The 13,228-nt window shown below is 47.9% G+C and overlaps 2 protein-coding genes across 2 annotated transcripts; both read left to right on the plus strand.

Moving 5' to 3' along the window:
* The first annotated feature begins 148 nt into the window (after positions 1-148).
* Positions 149-5,559, plus strand: LOC123052342 (disease resistance protein RPM1). Its single transcript, XM_044475484.1, has 4 exons — positions 149-339; positions 1,435-4,258; positions 4,343-4,578; positions 4,682-5,559. Exon 2 carries the CDS (start codon positions 1,486-1,488, stop codon positions 4,246-4,248), a length of 2,763 nt encoding a protein of 920 aa, XP_044331419.1. The 5' UTR covers positions 149-339; positions 1,435-1,485; the 3' UTR covers positions 4,249-4,258; positions 4,343-4,578; positions 4,682-5,559.
* Positions 5,560-8,849: 3,290 nt separating this feature from the next.
* LOC123052343 (fatty-acid-binding protein 1) lies at positions 8,850-12,893 on the plus strand. Its single transcript, XM_044475485.1, has 4 exons — positions 8,850-9,290; positions 9,452-9,698; positions 11,918-12,009; positions 12,589-12,893. Exons 1-4 carry the CDS (start codon positions 8,945-8,947, stop codon positions 12,726-12,728), a joined length of 825 nt encoding a protein of 274 aa, XP_044331420.1. The 5' UTR covers positions 8,850-8,944; the 3' UTR covers positions 12,729-12,893.
* Positions 12,894-13,228: the final 335 nt, after the last annotated feature.

Genomic DNA, 13,228 nt, shown 5'->3' on the forward strand with positions numbered 1-13,228 from the left:
ATTTTTTTTTGCCACGCGTTCCAGGAACATGATTTCATAATGAAATTTTGCAAGCTCTTAGAAAGTTTGTCACAAAAAAATTCAGATTTTTTTTTCTTTAATTTGTTTTCGATTTTACTGTTACTATTCTTATAGCAAACGCGCTTGATTCTTTTGTCGGCCGTCTGGGATTTATGCTTACGCGGTTCAGATGCCACGAGTGGTTGATATTCCAGCACACAAGCAAAACGAAGACTCGCTGCTTCTTCCCCGTTTCAATACTCCACTGCGCGCCGAACCCGGAAGCCCTCCTCCTCGCCGCCGGAGCGGAGCGGTTCCCAGACCTGGAATTTCGCTGTGGTGAGTTATTAGGTTCCTCGCCGATAAGATCTTACCATGCCCACTCCGTCTTTTTATCTAGGAATACATATTTTTCTCGCTTCCGTAGTTCGGTTTGGATCTGCTGCTAGCGCTAGCTAGCTACCTGCCGATTTTATGGTCGCTTGCTGGACGCTGTACTGCAAGAACGAAGGAAATTTTCTGACACTCCCTGCATTTGCATGATTAGCTAATTCCCTCCCCAAAAGAGGACCAGATTCGTTCCTCGTGTTATCTTTACCAATCAGCATGTACAACCTGAAATGAAACCAGCCTACATAACCTGTGTCATCTGACTGCCCCCTGTTGCATCTACTTACTGACCGAGGGTTTGTACCGGCTACCAAATGAGCCCGCGTAGGGAAGATGGTATGCCATCTCGTGGATAGAATTGGGTTCGGCGATAGCTTAGAAACAGTATAGATCGGTGGTACTTCTTTCTGCACAGCATAGGAGCTTATGTACTTATTCGTCCTAGATATGTTATCAATGAGAAATATGTAGTACTCAAATTGGAAGAATGTCTTTTCTTTCTGCACCAGCAAGACTCAATCGCTGCCTTTTCTTGTCCAAGTTAGTGAATTAATGTGCTTTACAGATGTACTCGAGTACTCGCAGTAGCATCGTGCAAACCCTAATAGTAGATACTAAAAATGACATGAAAAGCTACATGAACATAATTTACCTGAAGCACCTTTTTGTGCCGAGAGTAAACAAAGCACCGAGTAAGTTCAGGTTGGCGGGTTCCGCAATCTTTTAAAATTTTAGGCTAGTGAACCTTTTGGGTTATCAAAAAAACTAGCCAATGAAATATCACTTACAATTTATTAGCTTCCGTGGTACCATCCAAAAAATTGAAATATGAGCTAGCTAAGATGACTTTGTTGATCGGTGGGCTGTATGTGCAAACGTACATATGATTCATGGACCTGCTAATGTTTCTCTTGCAATGCACTTCCTTGGGGCCTATCTACATATCTTCAGTCTAACTGATTGTTTACTTCAATCCTTCTGGTAAATTCATCCAAGATACTTTATTGGCTCTCATCTCCTTGCTTGTTTGCCTTTCTGGCTTAGGACATTTTCTTCACCCTTGAAAGAAGCCAACCAGTGAAAATCCATAGTACCATGGCAGAGGGGGTTGTCGGCATGCTGATTCTGAAGCTTGGTTCAGCCTTGGCCATAGAAGCAATCAAGGTTGGTACAGGGAAGCTATGCCGTCAAGCTAAAGCTTCTTCTGTTGTCAGGCTGTTTGGTCAGATCCGTGATATCAAGGAGGAGCTGGAGAGCATGCAGTCGTTTCTACAAGAAGCCGAGAGGTTCAAGGATACTAACAATACCACTGCCAGCTTCATCAACAAGATCCGAGGCCTTGCTTTCCAGATTGAGGACGTTGTTGACGAGTTCACCTACAAGTTAGAGGACAAGCATGGTGGCTTTTCTGTGAAGATCAAGCGGCGGTTTAAGCGAATCAGGACCTGGCGCCGTCTGTCACTGAAACTGAGAGACATCAAACTGAAATTAGAGAATGTTGATAGGAGAAAGGCCCGGTATGACATGAGAGGAATTGCAATAGAAGCTAGAAACAGTGACGCTCATTGCAGGTCTACAGATCAGACTTCATACTTCCCAATAGAAGAAAATCTTGTCGGCATTGATGAGAGTAAGAATTTGCTGATTAATTGGTTGACAAGCGATTTCCAACAGGAGAATGTAATTAGCACAGTATGGGGGATGGGAGGAGTAGGCAAGACCACTTTGGTTGCCCATGTTTACAACACTCTGAAGATAGACTTCGACTGTGCTGCATGGATAACTGTATCAAAATCATACCAGGTTCAGGACTTGTTAAAGCAGATTATCAGGGAGTTACAGAAGAGTGACTTGAAGGGTGAACTTCGCGTTGATATTGTTGACATGGAAAAGAGAAGCCTAGTTGAGATCATCCGTGATTTCTTGCGTGGCAAGAAGTACCTTCTGGTTCTAGATGATGTCTGGGGTATTGACATCTGGTTCAAGATAAGAGATGCTTTCCCTACTAACAGCACCAGCCGGTTTGTAATCACGTCAAGAATCCATGATGTAGCGTTGCTGGCTACTGGAAATTGCATGGTTGAATTGAAACCACTAGAAGCGCACCACTCATGGGAATTGTTCTGTAAAGAGGCGTTTTGGAAAAATGAAAACAGAATATGTCCGGAGGAGCTACAGTTTTTGGCACAAAGATTTGTGGACAAGTGTAATGGCTTGCCCATTGCTATTGCATGCATAGGTCGTTTACTGTCCTGCAAAAGCCAAACTCATTCTGAATGGGAAAAATTGTACAAGGAATTAGAAGTGCAGTTGACAAACAATGCGATTCTTGATGTTAACATAGTTCTAATGGTCAGTTTGGGGGATCTTCCATATATTTTGAAGAACTGCTTTCTTCATTGTATTGTATTTCCAGAGGATTATTTGATCAAAAGGAAAAGACTGATTAGACATTGGGTGACAGCAGGATTCATCAGGGAAACAGAGCACAAAACAATGGAGGAAGTGGCAGAGGGCTATTTGTATGAACTTGTAAATCGAAGCCTATTGCAGGTAGTGGAGAGGAATGAAAGTGGACGTGTGCGGAGTTGCCGAATGCATGATATCATTCGCCTTCTTGCTCTGGCTAAATCAAATGAGGAAAGGTTCTGTAGAGTTCATGATGGCTCAGTGAGTTCTTCAGCAGAAAATACACGCCGCCTATCAATCCAAAGTGCCAATATTGAGCAGTTGACTCTTTCAAGTGAAGTTCAGCTCCGTTCAATCTATGTTTTTGACAATGGTCTGACAATTGATTCACTGAAGTCTTTCTTGAAATCTTTCAAGTTGCTATCAACTTTAGATCTACAAGGTTCCAAAATTAGGAGGCTACCAAATGAGATTTTCAACATGTTTAATCTGCGGTTTCTGGGTCTTAGAGATACCGAGGTTGAGGATATTCCGAAAACAGTTGGAAGACTACAGAAATTGGAAGTTTTGGATGCTTACAATGCTAAGCTGTTGAGTTTGCCGGAGAGTGTGGCAACACTTAGGAAGTTGAGATATCTATATGTTGCTACTGATCCAAAGACAAATATTAAAGGAGTTGTTGCCTGGACTGGAATCCAGGTGCCTAACGGAATAAGGCACTTGACAGACTTGCAAGCCTTGCAACTTGTTGAGGCAAGCTCAGAGACTTTGTGTCATCTTGGTGCTTTGACAGAGTTGAGAACTTTGTCCATCACCAAAGTGCAGAGAGAACAGTGTGCTGATTTGTGCAATGCTATCATGAATATGACCCACCTTGTCAGTCTTGCAATTATGGCTATAAATGAGAAAGAAACACTGGAACTGGAAGAGCTCTGCTTACCTCCTACGCTCTCGAAGCTTGAAATAGGAGGGCAACTAGATAGGAAACGGATGCCTCAGATTGTCTCGTCCTTCTCAGGCCATGAAAACATTACCTTGTTGGCCTTAGCCTTCTCCAAACTTGATGAAGACTCATTTTCATGCCTGCTGGTGTTACATGGTCTACGTGCACTTTGGCTTGATAAGGCCTATGAAGGGAAGAGTCTGCACTTCAATGCCATGGCATTTCCAAAACTGCGACTGCTATCAATCTCAGATGCACCGCAGCTCAATGATGTTGTAGTAGAAGAAAGTGCATTGCAAAGCCTTGTTCACCTATCTCTCACAGATTGTCCAGAGCTAAAGGCCCTCCCTGATGGCATTGAGCATCTTAGAACACTAGAGAAATTATATCTGCGAGGAGTTTCCAAAGATCTCACAAAGAAGCTTCAGAACAAAGAAAAAACAAATGAATGCAATGATTATCTTAAGAAGATCAATCACGTCCGAAGGGTAACTGTTTATCCATGAAGCACTTGGGGTATGATCCAGTGTTCCAGTATATATCGTCAACTCAAGTACCTCTGAGCTCTCGCTCAAACTGAAAATTTTACTTGTCTTGTAGAATGAGAGATCAACGACACTTGAGAGATGTCCATGTGGTAACATGCAGCCCTCCTGAATAGTTTGGAGAAAGGAGGAGGCTCTATAGAAGAGTAAGTGGCAAGGAAATGTTGAAAAGCATCTGTGTACACTGTATAGAACCTGAGTTAGAAACAAGGGAGAAGAGGAGAGCCTTATTCGGTTTTGTTGGCTGAGATGTTGAAAATGCACAACACATCGAAATGGATACCTCAGCAGGTTGGTTGTTGTTTTTCTATTTTATTTTTTTATTAATTCTGAAAATACTGCCACACTATGGACTTCTTGACCCTAAACAAAGTTTTGTATAACTCTGCATCAGGAATCAAAGAGGGAACCATAAATGATCTCAATGCAGCAAAAGTTTCAGCAATGAAAGCTGCTGAAATAGGCGAGTGTTGCCTCAGTTTATTATCATCACTATTTTTTTCCTTCCGTAGTGGCACTATCTCAAGGATTTGCGTACTCATCAGCGGGTTCAGTTTCTTCTTCTGCGCTTTATCTAAAATTTACCACCTATTAAAAATGTGGCTTTCTGTGAGATAAGTGCGGATAATAAATTTGTCAGGCTGAACATTTCCCATCTTACCACAGCAAACTTATTTTCATTTGAGTTGTTTCAATTCCATTATGTATGCATACAATTCGACTTGCAAGAGAGTGCCAAAAAACTAAAAGGCGGGTTTTATAGGACGGTGATTCGACTTGTAATGTTCTATGGCACCGAGTGTTGGCTGTTGAGATGGATGTGTGGCCATACAAGGAAGGATCGAGCCAGTAATGATGATATACAGTCAGGATAGAGTTGGGGTAGGACCAACTGAAGAGAAGCTTGTCCAATATCGTCTGAGATGGTTTAGTCATATACAAAGCAGGCCTCCAGAAACTCCAGTGCATAGCAGACGCCTAAAGTGTGTTGCTAATGTCACGTGAGGTCGGGATAGACTAAACTTCACATGGGAGGAGTCCGTAAAAAGAGACCTGAAAGATTGAAATATCACCAAAGAACTAGTCATGGACAAGGGTGCATGATCCACGTGCGAGAACCATGAGCTGGTTGCAAGATCTCACGGGTTTCAGGTCTGTTGTTTTTTGCAGGATTGGATTCGTACAATTTTTTTCTAAGGATTGATTTGTACTACATTTCATAGAAAACCTAGTATCCACTTCAATCTCTTTTAACAATTTATTTGCTTGTTCTATGCTATCAGACACACTCTGCTAATCTTATAGGATTCAAATGAGCATGTCACTCCAATTTTATATTTATTTTATTTCTATGTTTTAAGAATCCTACAAATCAATGAGGCACTCCAAACAACCGTGAATGTGCATTATGAGCAAAAATATTAACTCAAAAAGTCTCCATTCGTAGATGTAAAACTTTACAAATGTTTTCGTTCATATTAAACTTAGCATTTGAAATAGACAATATGAAAGATCAGACGGTTTTTTCTCCAAGCGTTTTCCCCCTTCCCCGTTGGCGGCTAGGGCAAAGTCCCCCCTTCAGACTTCGTCGGCAAAGCTGTGGATACGACTCTGCTTTGCCTATTGCTTCGACGGCCGGTGGCATTTAGGGGAATCCCGGTGCCTTCACTTTGGCTAGTAGTTTAGATTAGGTTCTTTTAGTCCTTACAGTTACGATGCTCGGGCGGGTGACGACGCTACCTCTTTGAATTTGTTTTCCGGGCTCTGATCCTTCTCGAGTTCGTCCATCTGAATGTAGTCGATGGAGATCTGGTGTAGAATCTTGACGTCTCCCTTGGCGTGAGGTTAAGATTTCTCGTTGTGTATGCATGATGACGAAATTTGATGTCAGTTGCTTCGGATCTATTCAAAGGTTCAACAATTACGTTGGTCCTTACGGGCACTGGCGAAGAACCCTAGTGGGCAAGGTGTGGCGGCTGCCATAACTTGATTGGGTGCAAATAATTTTTTAGACCTAGCATAACGTGTGATCGGTTGGGTAGGCTCGCTGCAATCGTTGGCAAATGTCTGTTGCTGAAGAGGCCGTTTGCTTACAAATAGGTTACGGCGCCATGCAAATGTAGGCTCATGAACCAATTAGAAGAACCGATCACCCCATACCCATGACGCATGAAACTATCCAGCTAGCCAGACCCATATGCACAATGCACACGCACATAGTGAGCCTACCCAGCCGTGCCATCTTTCAGGACGGCTTAGCAGTACGTACACAAAGACTTTCTTGTTGTCATCGACAAGGTCAAGCCGGTCCGATAGGGAAGCAGAGACATCGACGCATCGATGGCTCGTTCAAGCAGCAGTAGTGTTCGTTTGATGGTCCATAGACCTTGATTTAATTTTTATTATGTTTACGGTGCTTTGTACTTGTGATGAACTTTTATAATATCTGAATATTTTCCAAAAAATGGACTTTACTTTTCTTTTGGCAACATGGATGATGCTACTTTGTTTTGTCTTCCGTTATTGATGGTACCGTGGTTGATTGAAAAAGAAAACACTTACAAGTTACTCTCTGTGAACTAATATAAGAATTTTTAGATCATTGTGATCTAAAAATACAGAGGGAGTACAAGTCGTGGTCTTAACTGCTACACCTTCCATAAGAGCAACTTCAAAGGGCCGACCCATTTCGTCCGCCTGCGTCCGTTTGGGTTGGCGCAGACAAAAGTGGCGGTCCAACGCGTCGACCCAAACCCAAATCATGTCCGCGTCGCGTCCGCGCCGACGCATTTACGACCCAAATTTGCGTCCCAAATGCGTCGGCGCGGACGCCGAACAGACGCTTCGCGCGCCTTCTCGCTATCCGCCGCGTCCCCACATGACGACCGTCCAACTACCCGCTGCCCACGCGGTCAGCTTAATTTATGACGACGGGCCCACGCGTCAGCGACAACGCTCGTCCTTTTTTAAGCCGACCGTGCGGCGGGGCCGTCCTCATCCAAACTTGCCGTCCACATCTGCCATCCTTTGCCCCCTCGTCGCCGGCAAACCCTAGCCACCACAACCACAGGGAGATGGGCCTCTTCTCCGGCGCCAGCGGCAGCAAGGCCAAGGGCAAGTCCCCCGCCACCCCTTTCCCCTCAGAGTTCCTCCCACCTCCGCCGGCGCCGGCGCCTCGCCGGCAGAGGCAGCGCGTGAACGTGCTAGTGCACCAGGCGGAGTGGCATTGGCAGCACCGCCAGCCTCTGCCGTATCCCGACGTGGCGCTGCCGCACGACTGGCATCTGGATCCAGATAGGATCCCAGTGCCGGCGGCGCCGCGGACGGCTCGTGCTCGCGCGGAGGAGGTGCGGCGCCGGCGGTCGCTGCTGACGCCGGAGCAGCGCCGCGACCCCGCCTACGCAACCGACTCACCCAACTGGGCGAGGTGGTTCGCCTTCGAGCACGAGGAGGCGAGGCGACGGGGCGTGCGCGAGGTCGGCCGGAGGTCGCCGCCACCGGCGCTCGTCGTCCGCGAGGAGGACCAGGCGGCGGAGGACGCCTACCAGGCGGCCCTTGCGGCCGTCTACCGGGAGAGCGAGGAGGACGAGCGGCGCAAAGCGGAGGCGGCGGAGGCGGAAGAGGAGGCTCGGTACGAGGCGGCAATGGCGCAGGCCCTCGCCCTCTCCGCGGCAGGCGACAGCGTGGTGCCGCCGGTGGCCCCGCCGTTCCCCATCAAGCCGGAGCCTGAGCGGGAGCCGTCCCCCATCAAGCGCTACTCCTTGACGGGAGTAGTGCGCGAATGGGTACGCGCGCCGCCGGTCTGATGGGGGCGACGCCGGCACAGGAGCAGGCGTACCTCGAGATGTGGTGCCAGCGCCGGCTGGCAGAGGAGCGCCGTCGCGGCGAGTACGAGGAGATGCTCGAGCGCGACCTCGAGGAGGAGGCACGCCAGGCCGCGGCTGCACAGGCGGCCGCACACCCCCCGCCCCGGCACTGCCTGCGCCGGCACAGCCCGACATGACGGTGCTCTGGAACACGGCGTTCGCCTGGGCCGGGCCGGCGCCGACGCTCATCGACCTCACGGACCCCAAGGACGACGACGACGACGACGCCTAGGGCAGCGCGCCGCCTCGTAGTTTAGGCTGTTTTTATTTTTTTTAAATGCAAATGTGGACGCATGGACTCTCGCCGGCCTTCGTGGCCGGCTTTAATGTTTAATTAATGCTGTTTCTCTTTTTTTAATATGCATGCGTTCATCTTTTTTGCGCCGTCAAAATGGGTTCAGGCCAGCGTTGGGCGCACGCGCCGATCCAAATGCGGAAGCGGGCATCTGTGTCCGTCTGGCCGACTCAAACGAACAAAAAGCGGATGAAATCGCCGTCCGTTTGGGTCGACCCGTTGAAGTTGCTCTAACTCTTTCTTTTCACAACACAAACCCAACTATTTTTTGTCCAAAATTTACAGGTTCGTGTTTCGTCTAAAATTAATTCGAAAATTGCAAGACTTTCAGGTTGAATTTCCGGGTGCCACCCCGCTAGCTGCCACCTGCCGTCCCCACGCGCCAACTGCCGCCCGTCCACATCGCGTGCTCCGTCCCCCACGCGGCCACACCACACCACAGTACAGTACACCGCAGCACACTGCACACGCCTCCGGCCTCCGCTCCGCCTCAGCCATGGTCTCCCCCCGCTTCCCCACCGCCACCTTCGCCCGTCTCCCCCCTCCCCCGCCTCCCCACCGTGCCGCCATCGCTGCCGCAATTGCCGCCGCCGCGGCGGCGGCAGCCGCAGCCGGCTTCGCCCTGACCGCCAAATCTGCCGGTCGGCCGCTCCCGCGCCCGGCGCACTCTGCACCCCTCTGGGCCTCCCTCTCCCTTGCCGAAAGCGGCGCCCCCGGCAACGTCGAGCCCCGCACCGGCGCCGCATTCCCCTTCGAGACCGCTGGCGGCCGCCGCCTCCTCGGCGTCGGCCTCCGCAAGACCACCATCCTCGGCCTCAAGTCCATCGACGTCTACGCGTTCGGTAACCTACTAATCAAATTTTCTTCCTTTTTTTACATTGACACCTCTAGTCGCATCGCATATTTAATGTACTCAGAAAGGAAACTGCAACAGCGACACAGATTGTAAAATGCTGTAAAACTGCAACGCCGAGAAGAGATTGTGAAATGTTGCTCTGTGCAGGCGTTTATGCGGATGACAGCGATCTGAAGCAGCTGAGAGAGAAGTACCAGAAGCTTCCCATCTCTGATCTGAAGGAAAGCGATGAGCTGATCAACGATGCACTAGAGGGCGACATACGTATGACGGTCAGGCTTCAGATAGTTTATGGGAGGCTGAGCATTGGCTCAGTTCGGAGCGCTTTTGAGAAGAGTGTAGGAAGCAGGCTTCAGAAGTTTGGGGGGTCAGACACCAAAGAGTTGCTTCAGAGGTAAATGCAATTCTGGTTCTTGATGAAGTGCTCTTGTTGAGAGAAGCAAATATACCTCCTTGATACTGGTTTGCAGTTGCAGACTGGCTGGATGCAGTGCTGTCTTCATCCTAATATTTGATTTAGTTATAACTTTTAACCACAGTTATGAATAGTGCCACGGTTATCAAGTTCAGTTTAGGATTGACAAAAGGAACTAGATATCTATATTGCATTTAGTTTCAAACTGGAGCTAGAAAGATTTTAGGATGCATATTACATGAAACTCGTGAAGACTCGAACCATTTTTTAGTTAGGTTGTGTGTAATCGAATTGGCCATTATTTTTGCTGTTGAGTGTTCACTTTTCTGAAGTTTCGGAGCTCAGGTTGGTCGGATTACATTAATTGCACTGAAGCAATGTTGGCACTTGATCATAACTGCTGTTGTTAATAATCCATCCACAATGTAGGGCTGTTAGAGACCACATTCCATTTCATACTGCCAGAAATTTCTTATTCTGGTGCTACAACTAAGGAGCTTTGGTTGTTACATGCCAAAATTGTTATCTAACCAGTATCTTTTATAATCTGCCAACTTAGTTCTGAAATATTCAGACTATATTTACTGAAGTGTGTGTCAGTGTTGGTTTACTTGAATGATTTGCTCCATTGTTGTGTTTGTTGGGAATAAGTCGTGACGGAGCACGGTGCGATCGGCGTCAGTGCGCCAGGTCGGGTCCGTGGCGGTGCGACCGGCATCGGTGCGCCCAGGCCGGGTCCGCTGGCTGGGTCATGGCCGTGTGTGTTGCGTGCGTGTTGTGTGTGAGTGTGTGTGCACTCGTGGCCGTCATGGCTCCTAGCGTTGTGCGCGTCGTGGGCTACCGAGCGGATCGCGTGCACTAGATGTAGCTGAGGGAGGTGGGATGCGATGTGTACGTGCACATGTGCAAGTATAAATCCCCCCAGTTTGTTGTGTGCGTGGAGGGGTGTCCAGGTTTGTAGCTGGCGTTGGTTAGTCCAGTACAGAAAAGGATTGGGGCGTTTGTGCGCCTTGGCACTGGTCGCCAGAAAAACTCCAGCGTGCCCTGCTTCTTCTTCAACCTCCGTTCCTTCTCCCACTGTAGTCTAGAGCAAGCTAGGGTTAGACCCAACATTTGATATCATGAGCCAGTTCGTCGTGGGATTCGTTACCATCGTTGGAGGCGCGCTGGTCGTAGCCAGCGGCGTGATGGCGTGGAGTACCGGCGGTGCGGCGAGGTCGTCGGGCCGTGTATCGGCCCGTGCGTGGTCTCAATGGAGGTGCTCGGCAGCAGATCGTTTGTCGGTCTTGCCGGGCAAGATGTGCTCCACGGCGTGTGTCACCGGAGTCGGAGAAGACGGCGTATGGCCGCCAAAGAAGAAGGAGAGGCTGCAGCGTTCATGCGGAGACGATGCATGCTGCATGGTTCGCGTCGTGTGTGGAAGCCGTGGCGGCGGCCGTGGCGACGACGACGGCGGCAGCAGCATGGAGTCGGGCGGAGGGCGGCGGCGCGGACGCTGCTACAACTGCGGCGTGCGCGGCCACTTCCGGCGGGACTGCAAGAAGCCAAAGCGAGTGGAGGCGGAGCAAGCTCTTCTCGCCGACGGTGACGACGTCGGGCCGGCACTCCTCTAGGTCACGGCTTAGGGGGTGATTGTTGGGAATAAGTCGTGACGGAGCACGGTGCGATCGGCATCAATGCGCCAGGTTGGGTCCGTGGCGGTGCGGCCGGCGTCGGTGCGCCACGTCGGGTCCGCGGTCTGGGTCATGGCCGTGTGTGTTGCGTGCGTGTTGTGTGTGCACTCGTGGCCGTCATGGCTCCTAGCGTTGTGTGCGTCGTGGGCTACCGAGCGGATCGCGCGCACTAGATGTAGCTGAGGGAGGTGGGATGCGATGTGTACGTGCACATGCGCAAGTATAAATCCCCCCAGTTTGTTGTGTGCGTGGAGGGGCGTCCAGGTTTGTAGCCGGCGTTGGTTAGTCCAGTAACAGAAAAGGATTGGGGCGTTTGTGCGCCTTGGCGTTGGTCGCCAGAAAAACTCCAGCGTGCCCTGCTTCTTTTTCTACCTCCGTTCCTTCTCCCACTGTTGTCTAGAGCAAGCTAGGGTTAGACCCAACAGTGTTAATCATATTGTCCAATCTTGCATATGCTATGCTCACCAAGTTCAACTATCAATATCTAATTTTCTCATCTGATTTTGACACATTGATCTTCTGCAGTTTTGTTTCACTTTTCAAGGATGAGTACAAATTACCAAAGGGATCTGTAATTGAGCTTTCGAGGGAATCAAACCATGTTCTTAAAATAAGCAGTAAGTTGTTTTCTTTTTGCTTCCCTTTATTTTTAGATGATTTGAGAACTTAGGATATGATTTATCTTGGCGGAAGAAAGGAAAGATTTTAAGAGCCAGAAAGATATGTTGGTTATTCACAATGAATTGGCTTGTATTCAGTATCCGAGTACCAGTCAGCATACACTTACTTTTCTTCACTCATTTGATTCATGTATTCAACATGGAGATTACTTTACAAAACTTATTCGATCTATTATGGTAATAACTTATACATTTTTCATTGTATTTGCTAATACTTGCAAAAAAATCCAGCAAATGGTGACTACTTGCACTAATAACGGTGTAAGCTAAAGCTGTATAGAATCTTGGTACGAACAAAAGCTATATAAATTCCATGTATTGTGTGGGTTCCACTTTTGGGTATAAACCACCACTGCTCGTTCTTAGAAAGTAAGGATTCCACTTGTTGCATTTGAATGCAATGGTAAAGATCCTGGTTATGTTCCATACGTATTTCTTCCAGCTACCTATGACTTTCCTATGTTTATTAAAAGGTTATTAGAAATCTTGATTAATAAGATATTCATTTATGTGTAGTTGAAGGAGAAGACGTGGGAAGTATCCAGAACAAGCTCTTGTGCCAGTCTATCTTAGATCTTTACATTGGAGACGACCCGTTTGACAAGAATGCGAAAACCAACATCCAAGGAAGTTTGGCTAGCATTCTTAAAGCTTAGAATTAGTGCTTGAATTTAAGTGACACTAAGTTTTGTAAAGAAGTTGTCATTTTAGCTCCAAGAGCACTCTAATGCCTCTTCAAACATTTATGGGATGAATGAGTTGCCTTCAGGCACTAAATTCCTTTCGGTCAGAGGAATAAAACTATGCTAACTTAGGTTTCATCTTGCGTGACATTTCATTGGCTTTTACTCAGTTTGACGATTACATGACATGATTACAAGAAAACATTAAAAACTACTACTCCCTCTGTAAACTAATATAAGACTTTTTAGGTTATTTAGTGACCTAAAAAGTCTTATATTAGTTTACAGTGGGAGTGTAACCCAAATTCCTGCATATGGGCTGGAATGGATTGAAATTTGGTTGGCAATTTCCTTCTATAGATATGCTTTTGATTTGTTGTTTCGAGGACATTCGGACGCCGCCCCTTTGCATCCCTAGGTGCCGGTGTGTCACACGTTGGTTGGAGGAACCAGGGGCAGGATGTGGTTGTTGT

The sequence above is a fragment of the Triticum aestivum genome, chromosome 2D (genome assembly GCF_018294505.1).
Source record: "Triticum aestivum cultivar Chinese Spring chromosome 2D, IWGSC CS RefSeq v2.1, whole genome shotgun sequence".
Taxonomy (NCBI): domain Eukaryota; kingdom Viridiplantae; phylum Streptophyta; class Magnoliopsida; order Poales; family Poaceae; genus Triticum; species Triticum aestivum.

What these genes read in the sequence shown, in the direction of transcription:
- LOC123052342 (XM_044475484.1), top strand. Translation starts at nt 1,486, where the DNA reads ATGGCAGAGGGGGTTGTCGGCATGCTGATTCTGAAGCTTGGTTCAGCC.
- LOC123052343 (XM_044475485.1), top strand. Translation starts at nt 8,945, where the DNA reads ATGGTCTCCCCCCGCTTCCCCACCGCCACCTTCGCCCGTCTCCCCCCT. An exon ending in CATCGACGTCTACGCGTTCG is followed by an intron (nt 9,291 to 9,451) that starts GTAACCTACTAA and finishes TGCTCTGTGCAG; the next exon opens with GCGTTTATGCGGATGACAGC. An exon ending in CCATGTTCTTAAAATAAGCA is followed by an intron (nt 12,010 to 12,588) that starts GTAAGTTGTTTT and finishes ATTTATGTGTAG; the next exon opens with TTGAAGGAGAAGACGTGGGA.